At 41.1% G+C, this 20,475-nt stretch overlaps 2 protein-coding genes and 1 non-coding gene across 4 annotated transcripts in view; 1 reads left to right on the top strand and 2 right to left on the bottom strand.

Annotated features, from left to right (window-relative positions):
• Positions 1–6,551, bottom strand: part of LOC114453579 (golgin subfamily A member 6-like protein 22) — an 81,072-nt gene extending 74,521 nt beyond the window's left edge. The window contains exons 1-2 of the mRNA XM_028433531.1: positions 6,321–6,551; positions 3,622–3,771 (exon numbers count right to left, since the gene is read on the bottom strand). Coding sequence (XP_028289332.1) covers positions 3,622–3,771; positions 6,321–6,551 — 381 coding nt within the window. The remainder of the gene's footprint in view (positions 1–3,621; positions 3,772–6,320) is intronic.
• On the bottom strand, positions 6,204–6,285 carry trnal-uag (transfer RNA leucine (anticodon UAG)). The gene has a single exon. It is a non-coding gene; the product is annotated as a tRNA-Leu (tRNA).
• A 401-nt stretch (positions 6,552–6,952) lies between the features above and the next one.
• pex2 (peroxisomal biogenesis factor 2) lies at positions 6,953–13,930 on the top strand. 2 transcript variants are annotated; one of them, XM_028433099.1, is made up of 2 exons: positions 6,953–7,045; positions 12,439–13,930. In XM_028433099.1, exons 1-2 carry the CDS (start codon positions 7,042–7,044, stop codon positions 13,425–13,427), a joined length of 993 nt encoding a protein of 330 aa, XP_028288900.1. In that variant the 5' UTR covers positions 6,953–7,041; the 3' UTR covers positions 13,428–13,930. The 2 variants fall into 2 exon arrangements, with proteins under 2 accessions (XP_028288900.1, XP_028288901.1); XM_028433100.1 differs by having other exon boundaries at positions 6,960–7,045; positions 12,442–13,930.
• The last annotated feature ends 6,545 nt before the right edge of the window (positions 13,931–20,475 follow it).

The raw sequence follows: 20,475 nt of genomic DNA, 5'->3' as shown, positions 1-20,475 counted from the left end.
TTCTGCTCTTAATCAGTCATAAATGATATAAATAATGCTATTACAATTAATCTCACTGAATTGCTGGGAAAATGGGTATACATATATTTGTGTCACTGCTGTCCCATGGAAACAGATTAAAGCTGATCTTAATGCGATGAGGTTGTGAAGCAAACCAGCTGCATGGATTCTAAAAGTTGTGGTCATTTTGAAAGTGGGGCTGTTTTATTAATTCCAGAAGAGAAGTTTCTCTTTTGGAGTTTAAGAGGTTTTCAACCAACAGCTATGGTGTAACTTACAGACTTCTCTGTTAATGTACTGTTTTTTTGAACTACAGCCCAGGAAGCAAAATGGGTCTTAAGAGTGCTACTATGAAGGGTGCTCCACATGACAGGAAAAATGATGTTCTCATTAGCATGGATTAAGTCATGAGACCAATTTTCTCATTTGGTTCCCGGGCCTTGAGATTTTAATAGCCTCTGTTCTGTGGTTTATGGCAATGTCATAAATAGTCACTTTGTGAATAACACAAAAAATGGAGGCTCTCATCAAAACTGGAGACATTCCTGGCATTTAGTTAGCAAATTTGATGTCAACACTTGTTGTAACCTGTTTGTTCTCTTTAGATACAAATAGAACAAGAGAAATTCTTCACCGACAAACAAGGAAAAACAAAATGTAAACCAAACACAGCACAACAGAACATCTCTTAATGGAGGGGCTGCTAATAATAAAACAAGGAGTGTGTGGGAATGGTTAGATTGCAGGATGAGGAGATCAAAGACAGGGCCTGTGATTCCAAATGATCCTTATTCATCTGTTATGATCTATCCTGATCCCACAAACCCAGGCCCACAGTCTCCCATAGTGCCCTGCAGGCCAAGGGCTAAACTCTGGGGAATTAAAACATACATCCAACAGACACAGATTCAAATAAAAACAAAGTATGCCACAGACCTTGTAAAAGACCAATCAGCTGGTAAATAATGTCATATGGACTGTACTATGCACCCCCAATCATATATGCCAGTATCTGGTCCTAGAATAAAAAAAGGTCATTATGGTATTTTACAGAGTGAGAGTCGGCTTGTGCTTTACAGGATACGTGTAAATATGGTGGAAAAAAATTAGGGACAGGCACTTTATTCAACCATCCATCCAGCAAAAGAGGTCTAAAAGAGTGCTTGCCACCAAGTGATGTGACTTTGATCTGCATGGGATCAATAAAGTGCCAGTTTTATCATAATAAACTGTCCAAAGGGTTATCAAACTAGACAAAATAAGCGCGAGGACGTGGTTTCTTAACAAAAATCCTCATCATTCAGAAAAATGTTTTTTTTTTTTTTTTTCAAGCGACGTTGACGAAGTTGCTGGAAAACTGGCAAACCACTAAACCACTGAGAGTCTGGGGCAGCTACGGGTAAACCCACTATATACTACACACTTTAAAATCCATAACAGCCTATATCAATGAATACTTGAGAGGAAGCTCAGCATGAGAACATTGGCCATTTGGGTAAAAATTAATAATGTAAGTTTCATCTGACTGCAGATGTTTCCTATATACAGTTTAACAAATCACAATTCATAAAGTACTAATAATATGTGTATATATTCCAAGCAGGGATTATGGAGAAGCTCTATATGTGTGCCTGTGGATGACAAATGCACCACACGCTAATTGAAGAAGTCTAGAACAGAGAATACAAGTCTTGGTTTTTATGATATTATGACCGCAAAACAAACTCTGTTTAGTGTCCATTACAGTTCAGCCCTATTGTGCATCAACAAGACCATACACTACGATTCAATCAGACGTTAGCCAAGCTCCTATTACAGAGCTCATTGCATCGTTTACATGGTGGAACGGTCCATAAGTAGCTCTAAATGCTCTTCATTTGATTGGATTTCACATTATAGACATCAGAGCAGAAACACACTGTTGTCCCCTGACTATCCTAATAGACTGTTGAGTGAAACAGTCCATTTGTTTGTATTTGTTTACCAATCTAGTCCCTGAAAACATACAAAGTAACATAAATAGACAGAGAAAGTATAGTTTAAGATGGGTGAAAATGGAGATTCAAAAGCTCAGAAGATGGGTCGATAGTGGTGACAAACTATTATGTCCCCCTAACACTGTGTCTCTTCTAGAGGCCAGGAGAAAATGTCACAAACAATAGTGAAACTGTGTAAATGAATGAAGCGACGGACTCTTGGCAACAAAGACAACATCACTGATGAAATAAATCCTTAACCTGCTCCCCTTCATTTGTTAATTCATTCAATTAACAAATGAATGAATTAACAAAGAAATTAAACAAATGCCCCCAAACCATAATTAATAATAAATTTGAAAGTGAATAAATATCTTGTTTGCCCCAGCGTTTATGTGGGCATGTATTGTATTAGTCTGCAAGAAATAAGAATTAGTCCGTCCATTGTACAAAGAAATAAAGGCTCTATACAAGAGAAACGGTGGAGATGCTGGTATTTTTGTTGCTCAATGAAAAAAATTAAGTTTTAAATGGATGAAAGTTAAAATTGGACAGCTTTGTATGCTGTGAAATGCAAAGCATTGTGTTAGAGTGACCTTTGTAGTAGATGTGTAGAGAGCACACAAAGCTAGCCCTCTGACCTTCTCTATAATAGCAAGTAAGTACTTTGTTGTATAATAGAGCATAATTACTTTTCTATGTGCAAAATCCACTCAGAAGAGTGAATATTGATAGAAGCCAGGCCATAACTGAAACGGAACAATAACTTAAGGTCACTTCATCAAGTGTGCTGATGATGTCGTGCCTTGTGTTGATGCAATCTTAAGGGGGGGGGAAAAATGGCATTACTCCGTCTTAACTATGGTGGAACATTTTTGCACGCAGCTTTCCACCTCCAGTGCACTAAGAATGAATGATAATGTGTAGTTTCCACCAGAAAATGGTTGAGGCCACAACCTTAGAAGGTAATTATAGCACTTCTTCTGTTCTTGACTGGCTTTTTAGTTTACATTTAAGCCTTCACTGTATCTGTAACAAAGAAGGTTTGCCATTTTGCATAAAAACAGAAAAGAAAGCGGTTGCATGGCTCCATGGTTTTCCTAATTGCTTTTCTATATCCCCATTATTCTACATAGTGATATGAATCTGTCTAAACAATGAAGGGCTTTTGCAGACTTTACTGTAGACCGTATTCACTGTGATCTCCAAAAACTGGATTGCATGAAGTGGAGGTTGCCTTGGTCTATTGGAATACACAAACACATTCTGTCCCAGAAAAAAAAGAAACCATAAACTGCTCTTTTCTCCATGTTGCTTACTCACTCTCAAATAAATTTCTTCTACTGTTGTGCTCAGATATGCTTGACATCACTTACAAGTAGACATTTTATTGTGTTGATGTTACAGCAAAATACTAGATACATGTCTTACTTAAACAAGGTTATAGCATTATGAAAGTCAGTAAATCTATTTGTATGTAACCAGATCAGATTTGTGGATTTTATATGCAAACATCAAGCTGCACACTTTTCAGGGTTTCATCCACAGCAGCATGATGCCAAGCATGAATTTCTGTTGTGTTTTTATATGGGGAATTGATGCATCTGTACCAAGGTAAAAAAAAAAAACATTTGTAAACACTTACCCCCAACACATGATCAGAATTGAGTTGCTTCGTTCTCAAAGTGAAATCCTTGTGTCCAGCTTCCCTTTGCAAATCCTCAATGGTTTGAACCAGCACCTGGTTCTGGTCTTGGAGGTCATTCACATAAGACTGCAGGAAATCCACTTTCTTCTGCAAGAAAAACAGCAAAGTAGGATCAAAGAGTGGTTTGTTTACTTTGAAGCTGGTAATATTGTAGCAGTACATAATAATCTGTGCATAAGAATTTAAGTTCATTTTAATGGGCCACTGAATAATTAAATGTTATTGTAATTCTCAGTTAAAGGGTGTTTGAATTAGTTTGTTATACTTTTGTGGAAAATACTTTTTTTTTAATTAACACTAAGTTAAAATAAACATATCTGCAAACAATACGTTAACAATCATTGTCAGTAGTGAATCAGGAAAGCACTGCACATCTCTGATCCACCTGAACTTCCTCAAGCAACTTTTTACCCTGCGAACATAATTTCCTATTGCACATTAGCTGGAATATGGACATAGTTCATAACAGACAGAAATGCAAACACAGTACCTAATTTTCTCTGACCTATAAGTGTAGTGCTTCCACATGGGAAATCAGAGTTGGTAATTGTCTCACAAGGAAAACCTTAGAGCGAAATCACAGAAAATGGAAATAGATGTCTTATTTAGATGTATTTTAGCATTGTGTCCATTGAATTTAACTGAAGAGATTTAACAGTGGAACATAGTGACTGGGGAGTTAATAGCTTTTCTATCTAAAGACAACTGTTTGTGGTGAAATCTCCTGATGGCCACAGGTTCTCCTTCCACCACAACAAGCAGTGTATGCATTGTTTACATTTTGGTTGGTAGGATCTACAACACAAAAGCTTATAAAGAGACCTGAGAAATGTTATAAGATAACTTCCTCAAAAGCTAATAATGACAATTGTCAACTAAAATACTTGCGTCACCTTCAGAAGGGTGTATTAGTTTTGACATTTAAAACACTGTTATACTTTCTTAAACCTCCATAAAACTGAACATTACAGACAAGAAGGTCAGGCACTATTGGCTTTCACACAGCAGCCCACCTAGGATTCATAATAGATGACCTCTGTACCGTATTATTAGACAGAAATGCTTCGTGAGCAGGCAGGAGTGGGTAGTCGGTCAAGGGTTAGGGCAGTCTCAGTAAAATTTGATTCCCCGTTGCTGCTTTGTGTCTGGAAGAATGCATTTCAAAGTGCAAGTTGTATTGTTTACAAAACTAGGTCACCCTAGTGACATAATATATGAAATCCTCACAGGTATTCCATAGGGCCTTTTAGGACAGATTTGATCTCAGAATGGTTTAAAGGCATTTTTTCATTAATGGGATTGCACAGTTAGCCATATAGCCAGCACATGACTACAGCTCTTTTTTAAAAAAAAAGGTGTGTCACAAAACATCAGAATTCAATTGCCTTAGAGAAGTACCTCTACATATGTGTTCAAAAACATCTGTCCCCTACAGCCAAAAAGTCAATAAGCAGTTTATGGTGTCCCCTGATGCATAACATAACACTGATATAGCTTCAGGGAAAGGAACATCAAATATGACAGTATCCAAGGTAACATTTTAGGGTTGACACTGTATTTTTTTAGTTTACTATTTTCCAGCTTTGAACAGCTATTTGTAATAACTGCCCTAAAGCAAAAGGGAAAAAAATGTATTCTTTAATTGGCAGGTTGCTCAAGTGTTTTAACATTTTAGGAAATATCATAAACCTACTATGGGTTCACAGAAGAATGGGCGTCGTACTTTCAGTGGACAAGCTTTATGATTAACTGTCCACATCAACCTTTAGGACTTGGGAGCTCCTGGGTTCTAAACACATAACCTTGTTAAGTAGGCCCTCAACTGGGGCCGGCTGACCGAAAGCCATCTCTGAAACCTTGTTACTTCTTGCTTTGATGCACAGTCCAGCTCACACAGGCTGCATTCTGTAGCTAAATGATGTCACATGACAATCCTGATGATTAGAAACCTCTCTTTTTTAAATATGAGTGTGGATCTGTGTTCCTGATCTCTGCCGCTCAGATGGAAACATAATGCAATTTGCCACCTGTTACAAGTGCTGTGGCTTTATGAAAGCACCGCTGCGCTTCCTCCTGTCATTTGTCTGACAGGACAGAGGTCATCTTCTGATGCTCCAGTCAAGGTAGACAGGATGCTCTTTGACTTGTAATGGATGGATGATAACCTAATGACAATAGATGTCGGCCAAAAACTGAACATCCTGTGTAGAGACTTTGGGTCTCATCTAGAGATGCAACATCCACCATTTTTCAGTATTACTATGCATAATATTGGATATCTGCCAGTAAAATACAAGCACCAGAGCTCCTTTTCCTTGAATATTATATGTATCATTGCTATTAGTACAAAGTGAGAAGGTAAACATAGGGATTATATCTTTGTATAAGCACTAACCAACAAATTAGGAGATTATACACTTATTATTTGTTTATAGGTTCCATGATGATATCTGCAGTAAACAAAGGACAACAAGTCTGCTTTACACTAAAGACGACAAGCACTCAGACAATGAGCATAATGGCAGCGGTGGGATTCGAACCCACGCCTCCAGAGAGACTGGAGCCTAAATCCAGCGCCTTAGACCGCTCGGCCACGCTACCTGTGTGTCGAATCGCTGGCAGACAACGAGACTCACCTGCAGGCGCTCTTCCATTGACAGGACGGCGTCAAGCTCCAGGCATCTCAACCTCTGCTGGTAGAGCCCGCTAACCTCGTTTAGTAGCTGTTTAATGTTGTTTGTCTCTCTACCGGGTCCCTGGAGAGCAACTTCTATCTCTGTTTCCCCTGAAGGACAGGGCAAGTTGGAAGCATTACCTGCCTGCTGCGGTAGGTTTGGTCCTGACACTGATGTCAAAGTTGTTAGCATTGCTTCCATGAACATCCTACTGCTGCTACTGACTGACTACACAGGGAAGCCAGCTAGCTAAGAGCTAACACAGGTTGTCACACTAGCTAAATATTTGAACCTTTACCTAAGTTGTCAAGTGAAGGTCAATCTGAAAACCTGCCCTGCCTGGCATTTTGAATGCATGTAAGTCATTATCTCTGTTGTTTTATATGGATTACCACTGCGCCTCCAACAATTTGGTCGCTATGTGCAGTTACTACAACTGAGGAGTGAGTATAACTTATTTGCAGACAGACCAACGCTTCCCCCTACAGTTTGCCGCGGCTTTGGCGCTGCATCCTCAGATTGGCTGATTTTGATCACGTGCTTCTAGTTCATGACGTTCCTGCACACAATTGGTGAGTTCCCTTTAAGGGGCGGGACGAAGTGGCATTACCCGGAAAAACGGATTGTTTTCTTCCATCAGGGAGGACTGGGTGCATTCCATTCGCCTTTTCCCTGAAAAGAAATGGGTAAATATCTATCTATTGCGGTTTATAGAAAACATAAGTCGCAGTTGTTTTCTTCCATACCCAGATTTTTTTTTCCAAAACGCTCAAACGCGGCACGTCAGTTCCATTTTTAACGGTATAGGAAGCCGTGGTCTAATGTTGGTGGCTCATTATTGCTGTCAAAGTGCTGTATGTAACGCAGCTTGATCCCTCTTCCTGCATGTGAGCATTCAAAATCAGATCTTCCGCTGCTTCCCTGCGTGTGTAATGCTCTCTGCATACGGTTCAAATGACGAGTGTGCATTAGTATTCAATAGGACCAGTGCCCAGGTGTACAAAACTTTGGTTGGTAACCTTGCGACGGTGTGCTCCTTCAAGAGTATGTTCTGCAGCTCCGCACATAATTCCATTATTCCCCTAAATAATCAGTGCCAGAGATCAAAACCTTCCACATTGAGATTCAAGGCAAAGTTGATCTTATTGATTTTCAGGAGACTACTCACTTCATTTCTCTCATCCCAATCATCACTCTACTCTTATCTGTCTCTTGGTTATATCTCTCTTTTCCAGTGGGTTTGACTGTACTGCTCTCACACACTGCCAAAACCTAATCCCCGCTGTGATTATCACATAATGCTCTTTCCTTATTATCAAAATGGAGCAGATTTGGGTTTTGTTGTTGTTAAAGACTGATAGGCACGAGCTAAAAAAAAATTAAGTAGACAATGCCATTATAAGGAGAATGTGGGGCAGCTGATTACGTGAGATTTAAGTATGGGTGCGTGCCTTTGGAACTAAACACTTAGTTTGATGAGTGTGTTTTTTAAGGGAGTCGCTGAAGTTAAATTGGGCTGTGATCTCACTCTGGGGTCACAAGGTCATTTTATACAGTTTCCAGATGAAGGCGAGCCTTTAAAAGCGGTGTTATCTGTACATATATTTGGAAAGAATTCCACACAAGATTAAGTTGTTCCACAGCTCAAAAACCATTATATTCTACATACATTGTGACATTAATTTAGTTTTTCTATGTATTTTGCCAGCCTTTCTGATATAGAAGCTCTAATTACTTAAAGATAGAATAGGAAGCCATTGGTTACTATATTTTTGATACTTTCATGTTTGTAGTTTACTAGCTTTACATTGCCAGAAAACACACCATTTCCTCATTTGTAAAGGAAATCAGTGCATTAAAATTCCAACTCGAGATGAATAACTCTTAAAAGCAGCATGTCTACTATGAGTTTCATTTCACTGACAAATCTACAGTAGCCTTCAAATTCTTAAAGAGTTTACAAAACAAAGGGAAGCTTTCTGCTGCTCAGTTTAACCCATTTAAATGTTGCACAGATACAAAAATGTCAGGCAAAACCTTGTTTTTTCTTTTATTATAGTGTGTTTTATTATGCATTAAGACAGGTTAGGAAATGTGATGATCAAATATTCCTCAGGATAACACATTTTATTTGCATGAGTTACTCTCTCATTGACTTCTAAGGAAGACACAACTTCAGCTCTCTCACTTATTAGCCGTTCAGCCCTTTCTTCCACATTTATTGTGCCTCTCTGCCCTCTAAATGTTTCATGACTTTGTAAGTTGTTTTCTGCAAACCCTTGTACTTATTACTCATACAGCCTTAACATAGTCAACCTTCATACTCGTGAAATCAATTAATTCTTTTAAATAATTCACCTTCTGAGCAAACCAGATTAAGCAGAGTACATTTTTGTGTGTCAGACGTGCTGTTCTAACTGATGTGCATTTTTTTTGTGTTCAGGCATTAACTTGGTTTTACCCCATGGCTCGAAGGAGTCTTGGGTGATTAGAGAAAGAGGAGAGCCTTGATAAAGCACTAGTGTGTGATGCACACGCACACACAGCCCAAAGACCCCTTTGTGCATCTGCACACATTCATTTTTCATGAAACAGACTCATAACAATTAGTCTGGTTACCGCCTGGGTAATCTTAGTGTCCCCTTAATGCCTGTGGTCTGCTGTATGACATCACTCTCTTAAAAGTTCTAAATCTGACATTCTCATCCGTTTTCATAGCGAGAACATTAGCAAGCCTTGGCTAATAGGCTCGCGCTCGTTCCTGGCGAAAGAAGGGCAATAAAGTGAGGGAGCGGAAAAGAGAAAAAAATGTGCTCTGAGAAATAGGTTTTATCCACCAGAGCTTTTACACAAATTAATTTACATGAGTGAGAGAAGAAATGTAAAGTTGTAATCCAGCATACTTTGCCAGTGCATAGCCTATTTCTCGCTACAAGCATCATAGAAAGCCAAGTGAACCTTTATGCATTATTTCAGCTAAAACATTATGCTAACAACCATAGCTAAGTGCTTTGGAATTTGAGGACTACACTACACAAGGAGCTAAATCGAGACTTTTGGCCGCACAGTTTACATCTGGCATGGAATGACAGCCTTGTAGGCGGCTTCATAGCACCTCTGCTGCAGGAAAAGCAAAACGCCATCCCCCCGAGACACTCGGTCTTTAGTCCCCTGCTCTAAACACCCTCAACCCCTCCCTAGACACCAAAGCCAAGGTCAAGAAAAAAGTGCAGCCTTCCTCTGTCTATAGGCTATTCCCTGGATACCCACACCTCAGTGTGGCTGAGCTGTGTATGCTTCAGGAATGTTCCCTCCTCCTTTATTGTGACCGTCAGTCTCAAGGTCAGCTCCTGGGGAGAGGTTTCAGTTATCTGTTTTTCCCCTCCCTCATTTTTTTCTCCTCCTGCCCCCCATTTTTTTCCTTCACTGTGTCGGAAGACGGTAGGTCAGAGCTCCCAGCTGGCAGCTTCGTGACGTGTTGTCTGACGCGTCTGTCTTTCTTGTCTGTCTCTTTGTCTTATCTGTCTTTCTTTTTTGGGTAGTTGTAGTTACAGCCCGCTGTCTTGTTTTCAGAGCACCCGGTGCAGCTGGGAAGGTTCAGACTGATGCTCACTATGCTTTTGTTGCTTTGTCTCTCCTTCCTCACACTGGTCATGGCCCCTTTTGCCTTGAAGCAATGTTGCAGTGTGTTCCCCGTTAGATTGGATATTGTTGTTGTTGTTGTCTGTAAGCTATGGCAGTCAGCCTTGAGTCAGTGCGCTATCTTTGTCTAAACAAGATGCACAGGCTAAGGCAATGGGGGAAGAACTCTCATCTGACCTGAGTAAAAAAACAAACCTTTAACATTTCCAGCATATGTTTTTAAGTACTTTGTACAATTCTGACAGAACAGCAGCATCTCACACATTCCAGGTGATTTTTTTTTTATTGATTTTCAGTAAACTCTTATAACTTGCTTCCTGACATTTGTTGTCAGTCACCAGCTCTCCAAAAGAGGTCATTTTGTTCACCAGTTGGTTGCTTGGCTGACCCACATATATCATATCAGCCTAGGTGTTTATGTGTGAATACATCAACAAATGAGTCTCCCTACTTGTGCCTTTGTGTACCTTTTGTGTGTATATGCTGTCCTCTAGCACACACCGTGTCATTGCACTGTAAACACAGGCATTGACTTTGACTTTTGACTATTACATAAGAAACATGGATTTCCAGCTGTCCACGGTAAAAGCCCTGTAAATTCAAATGCTTAATTTTTATAGGCAGCCCTGCATTGACTGAAGTGTCTGCTTGTTATATATTTGGCAAGTGCTGCAAGTCTGAAGGGAAGCTGTCAATAGCAATCCCAGCTATTGATATGGCAGTGGGCAGGAGATGTTACTTGGCCCCCGACTCCAGCATCCCTCTGATCCCTCTACATCATAATTACATTAATATTGACAGACCCTTGACAATAGTCACATTACTATTGATAGGTGGTTGTCAATACCGTGTTTCCCCAAATAAAACATATTCATTCATAACTTGTAAACTGCTCGATAAAAGGCTTTGAAAAGACTATCGGACCCGGCCGGGTTTACTCTCCCGAGAGGGTTGCTGCTGCTGTGACGGGGATTTCCTCCACCTGGTGGTGTGTGCGCTTGTCTGTGTGTATGTGTAGCTATGGACTGATAGATTAACTTAGCGTTGCATTAGAGCTCTGCATAGATCAAGGCTATCCTTGACAGACACACACACAGGCACATAATCTCCACATTTTCTCCCATCGAGGAAAAAAACTTTCAGATTAAACTAAACAAATAGAGCCTGTTTATTGGTTTGCATACACATTCAAACTGCCTCTCTTATTTTTTTTAATCCAAACTCTACTCCGGTTGCAGGCGAGGTTCTAGTCACTAAACATGGCAGCATTTCAAATGCAGCTCAATGAATTTGTCATACCTGCTTACTTCAGCGTGAATTCACTCTTTTTTCATTCATTTGCTAATTCTAACTTAGTTGGACGGTGTATCCTGGCTCTATTGAAACATCTTGAATACACAGATGGTCCCGCGCGCCACAATAAACCCCAAGCATTGCCACCGCATGTTAGAATGTTTTTTTTAACTCCTCGAGAAACGTCTAAAGTGACCATCATCTCTCTCTCTTTCTGTCAAAACTGCCATATTTACCCGGCTGAAATCTCTTTTAAAGCCTCGTGACAAATCCTGTTCAGCGAGACACAAAAGCCACTGTCAAAAAAAGGCCTCTCTGTCTCTCTCTCCCTGCCGCTCTCTGCGGCCTTCTTGCTCTGTCTCTCCCTGTGTTAGTTAGTCTTCCACTTCTTAAGCATTTCATTTGAGGAAAGAGCAGATAAAACTGGAGAACTGTGAGCAGTTTGGAAACGTATGCAGCACAAAGTAGCCTGGACATCACAATAGTGCGATCCCATATGGAGTCAAATCTAGGGGGAGGAAAATTGTTCCACATTTGGCAGATGTTTACGCTGTACCAGAGACTGTGCCGTTAGCCTAATCCCTAGTGATGTGATTTGTACACACACCCCTATCTCCAGAGGGAGCAGGCACCAAGAGCCCCTGGGCTTCACCTCGTGTGTGTGTGTGTGTGTGTGTGTGTGTAGGATTGTGTGTTTATACACTAGAGAAAGCAGTCTAAGACCCCCTGCTCCTCTGCATGGCGCAGCTCAAAGGTTGCATTAAGGACGGGTTTTACATGTGAAAAGTGATTTCCGTTCCTATGTATAAAGAAGAAATAACCTTCCTAACAGGATGGGCTTCACCTCTGGGGCCTCAAGTTGTCCTTTAATAGTTGTGCTTCCTTCATATATTCTAGAAATATATATATAGTTCTTACAGGCCGGATCTTATTATTGTGATTTAGGCTCGAGACACTAAGAATGTCACAGACTGATTTTGTGTTAAAAAGTTCTTGAACACAGAATTGTAGAAATTAAGTCTAGCAAAACACAAGAAATTAGATTCAGGTTCTGAAAAGAGCTCAGCCACTTTGTCTTAGTGCATGAGCTGCAAAAACTGTCTACTCACTAAAATCCTGTCTTGTTTGTTTGCTTCATTTCCAGCAGATTTGAAAAATGAAAACAACCGAAAAAGAAGAGCTGGAAGTCGTGGTCCAGAACCTGATGTTGACCCACAGACTCCTGTACTACGCATCAGCCAGCTGGATGCCCTCGAGCTGGACTCAGCACTTGAGCAGCTTGTATGGACCCAGTTCTCCCAGTGCTTTCAGAACTGCCGCCCAGGCCTGCTCACCCCCCTGGAACCTGAGCTCAGAGTGCTGCTTCATTTGCTTCTGTGGAGGTTCACGCTGTATTCCAGCAGTGCCACTGTGGGCCAGTCTTTACTGAGCCTACGCTATCATAGCACATTTACTTTGTCTCCCCGTTACAGGCCTCTGTCCCCCAGGCAGAAGTTAGGTCTGGCTGTGCTCACTGCAGGCCCCCGCTGGCTCCAGGAGCGATCTCACAGCTTGCTGACAGGCTTGGGTTTGAGTTTACAAGGACCTGCATCTGAAAGAGACAGTAGTTTGCTTCAACAGGGACTCCGCAAAGCCTTAACTCTTGTTTCTAGTATCGCCAAGTTCGCAAGTCTCATTAACTTCCTTGTGTTCATAAGAAATGGCCGCCATCCAGTCCTCGCTGAAAGGATCACAGGAGCTCGAGCAGTTTTCAGTAAGCCCAATGTGGTCAGAGATGTGACATACCAGTACATGAACCGGGAACTGCTGTGGCATGGCTTTGCAGAGTTCCTCATCTTCTTGTTACCTCTCATCAATACAAGGAAACTCAAGGCAACAATATCTTCGGCTGTGTTTGGAAGACAAAGTGCTGACAGAGAAGGAGAGGGGGAAGGCCAAGAGGTGTGGAAGGAGTGTGGACTGTGCGGAGAGTGGCCAACAATGCCTCACATGGTGGGCTGCCAGCATGTTTTCTGCTACTACTGCATCAAAAGCCACACCATTGCAGATGCATCCCTCACTTGTCCCAAATGTGGTGCAGAAGCAGGACAGCCAGAGGTTGTAAAAATGGAGGTGGAGATGTTTGGGAGGTGATGATCACATCCTGTAATGAAGACACTGACATCAATTTATTTTGAACTTGCAGGAAATTACTGAACAGTGAACAGACACGAGAAACACACATGTTTCATACAGTTTACAGTATTTTGATAAAATCCAGAACATATGTTATTTTTTATCACATACTTATATTATTACATGAAGAAAACCTTAGCAGACTTAGTCTTGAATTTATGACTATTTATCTTTATGATGTCTGTGTCTTTTCTGAACACACTGCCTGCAATGTTTAATGTATGTGCACATATATTGACAGTCTTCTGTTTTTCTGGCCGGACTTTGGACAGAACTATTTGTCTTTGGTGCACTGGACAGACTACAGAGCATATATTTGATGAGTGAACGTGTTGATTTATGCTCCAAATTGGCTCTGTGTTGGCGTGTGTGTGTTTGTTGAAATGGGAATATTTGTTCTGATGAAAAATGCAGAAAGTCAGCTGAATAAATAATGGGAGGAATTTCTGATGCCTCTCATCATGGCCAAATTAGCATTTGTTGTGTATTTTGTGCCTAAATTGTATTTCAACATCATTAAAATTGATAGAGTGCTACCTCTTGGGTGTTTATTTAGTTAAGTGGAGGAGAGAGAGATGAGGGAAAGTTATAACAATCAGCACACTTCTCTCTAGACAGGCCCGGTCGTTCTAACTCCCATTATCCGTTTTCACAGCACCCCAACATGCTCAAGATCAAGGGGGCAGCCGGGGGCTTGGATTGACTCACACACACACACTTGACAGCCAGCCTCTCGTTTCCCTTGGCCTTTCTCTCTTTTGCTGCCTTTCCATCTCTCTCCCTCTGTAATCTCCAGGGCCCTCGCCCCTATAAGACTGTAGTAAACTGTACCAAAACCCTGGCAGTCGTCTCCTTCCTCGCAGGCGAATTACTCTCTAATCCCTGTAATGAGTCCAAAGATGCTTATTTATGCTGGAGTTAACCTCCACCAGTGAGCCCAGCCCCGGGCCAAACTCACCCCAGCTGAGTGAAGCCTTTCCTGGGCTGACAAGAGAGGACTAGTGTGTATGTGTGTGTGTGTGTGGGAGAGAGTGTGTATGTGTGTGTTTTGGGGGGTACCTCCCAACTCTCCTTCCCACCTCCACCCTCCTCCTCCTCCTCTCCTTCCTCTGCTCTGATCACTAGAACTTAATTGCTGATTGCCTAGACGATCAATCGGAACTGCAGGCGTGATAGAAAGCCTATTGCGGGGAAGCTGGTTTCAGATGTACCGGCTCAGAAAGACATACATTTGCACTCAGATGAGGTTAATGTCTCTGCAGCAGAGGGGAGCAGAGGGGATAAAGCATGTAATATTTGTCCTCATGAAGAACATGAATGCCCTGAAGAATCCTGGGTGGATGTACGATGAGGGCTAATCCTAAATTATTTATGTTACTGACCAATGCTTTGTTTCTAGTAGAACTTCTGCAGGTCTGTGCAGTAGGCTGTATGTCCTTGGTTGTAATGCAAGGCCAAAATTAATGAAATGTATAGTTTAAAGCACCTATAGAAATCAAGAAGTAGTCCCCTCAATGGATTAAAGGAAAATGTGCACATTGAGGTGGAGGGATACAACCCTGGATGATGATTGGTCCAACATTATGGAAAAAACATGGGGCTTGTCACGTGGATACGTGGAGGTCTTCTTTCACATCAAGGACATTTTGACTAATGAATCTTGCACTAATGCATATAAAGCAAGAGACGGGAAAGACTGGTTGTCAATATTTTATGCGCTACATTACATTAATATGAAGCAAGTCCCAGAAAGTGAGATTAAGGAGATGTTTGAGATTAAGGATGCATATATGATCGACCTTAATGCCACGGGGACATGTCATTGTCTTAACATTCAGACAGACTTACAGTCCAAACCTTACTGCTGACATTACTAGGCAACTCTAATTGAAGTCCCCAATCCCCAGGAAAGAGAAAAGATAAAGAAGAAACATTGCATTAAAATCTATTAATTGAGTTAGGCCATGGATTGAATTAGCTGGAAGTTGGAACAGGGCTCTGGACTTAAGGAAGGTAGCTGGGGCTCAGTTAAGCCTATCTGTCTTTGGATCTTTTCTAATTCACAGGCTCCGTGTGGAGAAGAAAAAGAGGAAGAAGCCCAGATTCCCAGCGGCTATGCAAAGCAATTCACATTCACACGCAGCCATTTAGGGAGCAAATTGGCCCTGTGCCCCCTCTGACGATGGTTTTAAGAGAAAGGGAATTAGGGCGTTGAATCCCTAACTAGATCTCCTTCTTTGATGAGCCTCTTTATCCGCCTGTCCCTCATCTCCATTTCTTTGATGTGAGGCGTTGATTTTCCTGATTAAATAGTTTTTAAAGTAAAAAGCTCCTCTCTGGGCTCTGTAATACCAGGTACTTTACTGTACCTATTGTAGGTTCGTTTTGTGTGCATGCTTGTTGAATGGTCCACCTGTGGTATTCTTTAATTGGAACAGAGCCCTTGGCTTGCAGATAATAACAGGGATAGTACATGCATATTTTTCTCTGAGAAAGAATGTTATCATTTAAGCTTATGCCGGCCATTTACCTCTTCATTTGAAATGGCTAGAAGGACTTGATAAATCACTAATGAAATTAAAGAGTAAAAACACCTATGCTTTTTCACTTCAACAAAATTCCATCTCTAATTCTCCTGCTGATTTTCCTGCTTTTCAACAGGTAAAGGAATTAAATCCCTCTTGTATCGGGGAGATATTTCCAACAACTGACATCACTTTCAAACAGTGGATGACATTATTTTCATGCCAAGAAAAGATGAAACAAAAAATGCACCATTTATTTGTTGACACCTCAGAGGATTTTTGACACCTGTTTTTTTTTCGTGTGGCATGTCCAATACGTCAGTAGGATCTCATATTTCATCTATTCAATGAAAGACATGCCAAACATAAAACGCCAAAAATTCCTCCAAGGTAGTGAAATCCTAGGTGTGCTGAAGTTCAGGGCTGCAGCCGCTGCAGGTACCTGGTATTATGAGAGTTCTATCAACACCTGCCGGGCGTTGGATACCACCGGGCCCAATTATCTTAGTCTGCCTCTTCTTTTTAACCACCTCTTCAGTCTAACAGGTCAGGTGGACAATCAATCACACCTAAAATAAGGAAGTAATTTCCTGAGCTTTTATCATGGTGTTGAGGTTTTGTCTAGTTGCATTTTACACCTACAGAAAGATGGAGCGGCACCAGTTTGGGAATATATAGAATTTGACCTTTTCTTTTTTGTTCTTAAGACCCAGGATAATTTGGGATTTATATATGATCTATAAGCTCACCCCCAATACGCACAGCCGGGAACAGTAAATACAAAGATCAAGAGAATACAGTAAAAAAGTGTTGTATGTTATGATACACGTCAATAAAGGTTGTGCCACTGTATAAATTTAAAAGCTGTATCCTCCTCCGCCACATCGATAACAAACACCGACAGCATGCGTGCAAACAGTCGGACAGAGACCCGGTTGGAGGAGTCTTATAAACATAATAATATACATCTTGATATATTTATTTATCTGTATTTGTTGGATAAAAGAAGATGGAATTGCACTGTCCTGAAATGACCAGAGAGTTATTTAAACAAAAAAACAAAATACCAAGCTAGGTGCTGGTTTAGGTACATGTGTTATATTTCACGTCCTTATATTCTAACACAGGACTAAATAGTTGAAAGCAAACTTTACATGACCTGTGCTCTGATTGGATGAGCTGGGGCAGGACTAGCAAGGGGATAGGACAACAAGACCAGAGGGCATCATGGGGGGATTATACTCAGGTGTGTTGTGTGTGCCTGGGGTAAAATCTGCCAAAGCCTCACCTGTTTGTGCGTATGTGCATCTTCCAGCCTGTGCGTGTGTTTAGCCATTTCAGCCTCTTCCTACTGATGTCTAGAACAGACTAAATGAGCAATAATCTGCACACATCCCTCCAGATGTCCCAGTGAATTTCCTGTGGCTTAAGGCGCCAGCTGAGCTCTTTGAAAGTTTTGATAACTTCTGCAAATGTGATTGAACCTCTGCTTGTTCAGGAATGTGGTGCAGGACACAATGTGCTTATTCCTATTTCCTCTTAAAGAGATGAAAAAGGAGGCATGCGCTTGGCTCCGCTACTAATGCACCCGTTGGTACAATAGAGTCCCATGCACAATTTGAAAAGGAATGTTACAGTGGGATCTTTAATATGACGTTAGGAAGTCGTGATATTACCGAATTATCATAAGATTCCTAGTAGTGTGTTCAGTTCTTAAGGTTGTAGGGTTGCTATAATAGTCTGATATAACCATACTTAAAAAGTATGTATATATATATTGTATAAACTATCATGAAACAGAAGCAAAAATTAGATTCATTGTGACTATGATTGTTTTAAATAAAAGTGCCGAACTGTATTAACAAAACAAAACAACAAGCTGCTTTAAGTTTGCTTTACTTCTGTGTAGTATGTCTTGATAAACAGACTAAAAGGCATGAAAACACATTAAAGCCTTTATTTTCCCTGACTCACTGTATAGCCTACTGATTCCTCAACATCTGTATTGTTGGACAAAAACTGCTCTGAATACCGTGCAACCAGCCATATGCATATGCTATCAGCCACTACAGAGGAAGATAATGGTGTAGAACAGAGTTTTATTGCCCATCATCTGTCAATCAGTGCCACAACAAGGCCTCTCAATACACACAGGCGACCAAATACAAGCACATACACATGTAAAGGGTGGTGAATATTTAAATATTATATGCCCAATTCATTGATGACCTTCAAAACTTTAAAGAGCTGAGATCTGAGATTTAGAAGAAGGACCAAAATGACCACAAGTGGACGGAACTAAAGAGAAGCTTCACACAGGCGAAGAGAAATAGCATGTAAAGATGGTATGGAGTTTCTGTCCAGTTAAGGTAACACGAGGAATTTCTAAATTACATGTGTAGGCAACACTGAACAATGAGAACTGCAGGCGAGAAAAAGCCTAACCGCGTTAAATATGAGGCAGCCAGGTAATGACAATGTATTTGTGCTTTTCAGCATCTTGGAATCTCCGGCTTGCCGGGGATAGGAAGAAATATAATTTTTGTGGTTGCCATGGATACCTGTGTGCGAAGGTTTAGCTGCGAGTCTCGACTCCTCTAGGAGATCAGTGAACCGCATGTGTCAACCAGCATTAACCTGCTCAGTCCAACAGATGCACAGAGACACACATGCACAAGGAAGAATCATAAACACACACGCACACACACACACACACACACACACACACATTACCTTTCTCATCTCAGCATAAAGTACAGTGCAAACGGAATGACACCTTCTGAACACACAGCTGTGAGCCGAGCTACACGTTGTTGGAGCTGATAGACTCTGAGTGAACATGGAGCAGCAACCTAAAAAAACAACAACACAACCATAATGTTGCTGTGTTGTACTACATGAGGCGTGAGCCTCCACAGCTGAGTTGGTACTTGTGTGGTTCTGTTCTGGTATAATTATTATCTGTCATGTCTTAATTTGATGTAATTTTCTGTTGCACTGTCAGAGAATTCACGCAGTTTAACATGCAAAACATTTGGCCTGTGTGAGAGGATCGTTCCAACAGGGACCATGTCGACTAAATTATGCATTTATATTCTTACAGCAGCCGCTAAATTAATATATATGCATACTACAGCTGACCCTGTTAGAGTGTTAGAGTAGGGGTCAAGTATAGTGTGGCTTAATAGAGAAAATACAGCCTGAGCCTGTGGATGTGTGCCTCGTGTTATTATTATATGCTGTCCTAAATAAAACCAATTCTTCCAATTTGTGGTCTGACAAAAGTTCAAAGTCCTCCTCTGGGAAGTAATTGATGGTTGTTTAATAACTAGACAAATTTACAAAAAAAAAAAAAAAAAACGGTATAAATTTGGAGGCCAGATTTTCTGAAATTCCAGCGCTCTGGCATTTCCAAACTCATTGTTTTCATCCTCTACACAAACACGCCAGACTTTTTCTCTGTAAGGCCCCCCCCCCATCCACCCACCCCCCCCGACTGACACTCTGGGCTCGTCGTCAAGTATTATGTTCTCAAGTGTTTGTGCTTGTCTCCTGCGCCAAGCTGCTGGAGTCCCATCCACAAAGGCCTATACACAACATTCAGCAGTCATATCTCTCCTTGTCTATCTAGGAGCCCGGCGTGTTTTCCCTCAAAGTCAAATTAAAAAGGTATGCCAGAAAAGAGAGCGTATCTGCAATTCAGAACACATTTTTCTATCAGACAGGAGATATATTGCCGACTAAGTATTGTCAGATGTTGGCAAATTCCACATATTTTTCATATCCGGCCCCCTGAAACTTGGGGCCGCTTCCAGACTCAAGGCACATCATCGAAAAAAAGACTCTGTTTGACCTTAGGAGCACAGGCAGAAATGAACCAAATATTCATTCTGTTTTCTACAAAAATATTTTCTCTGATCTAAATGCAATATCACCGGCCATAAATCATTTAGGAATTCATTTTAAAATCATTTGAAAAACACATTTATTTGGGAGGGGGGGGGGCTGTACATCAATAAATGTAGCTCCTGTGGAAAGTTTTATTTATATATTCATGCATTCAATAGATTCAGTTATTCATGTATTCACTCATTCACAAGGCCCAGTCAGTGGCTATGTGTCTGGCCCTCTGTGTGTTTGTGTGTGTGTGTATGTGTGACCTGCGGCGTAGCCCTGCTATGCTGCGGGCTAGTGTTCCCCAGGGGGCTCTCATCTTTTACTGAGCCCTGACAGAAGATGGAGGCAGGGAGAGGGGTCCGCTGCATTAAAAAGCCTTTACCTAGCTCTGATTTATCACCCCTGCCTAACACACACACACACATACAGACCCACTTGCCAACCCCACGCCATCTCACCGTTCCTCGCCGTAGCTCAACTCTACACTCTATCAAACACGCAGACATATAGATGCATACGCGCGTGCGCAATCACATGCGCCAAGTCCGACGGACACACATTCACACACCATCAAACACATACTC

This window comes from Parambassis ranga, chromosome 20, assembly GCF_900634625.1.
Source record: "Parambassis ranga chromosome 20, fParRan2.1, whole genome shotgun sequence".
Taxonomy (NCBI): domain Eukaryota; kingdom Metazoa; phylum Chordata; class Actinopteri; family Ambassidae; genus Parambassis; species Parambassis ranga.
This window is presented reverse-complemented; position numbering and strand designations above follow the sequence as displayed.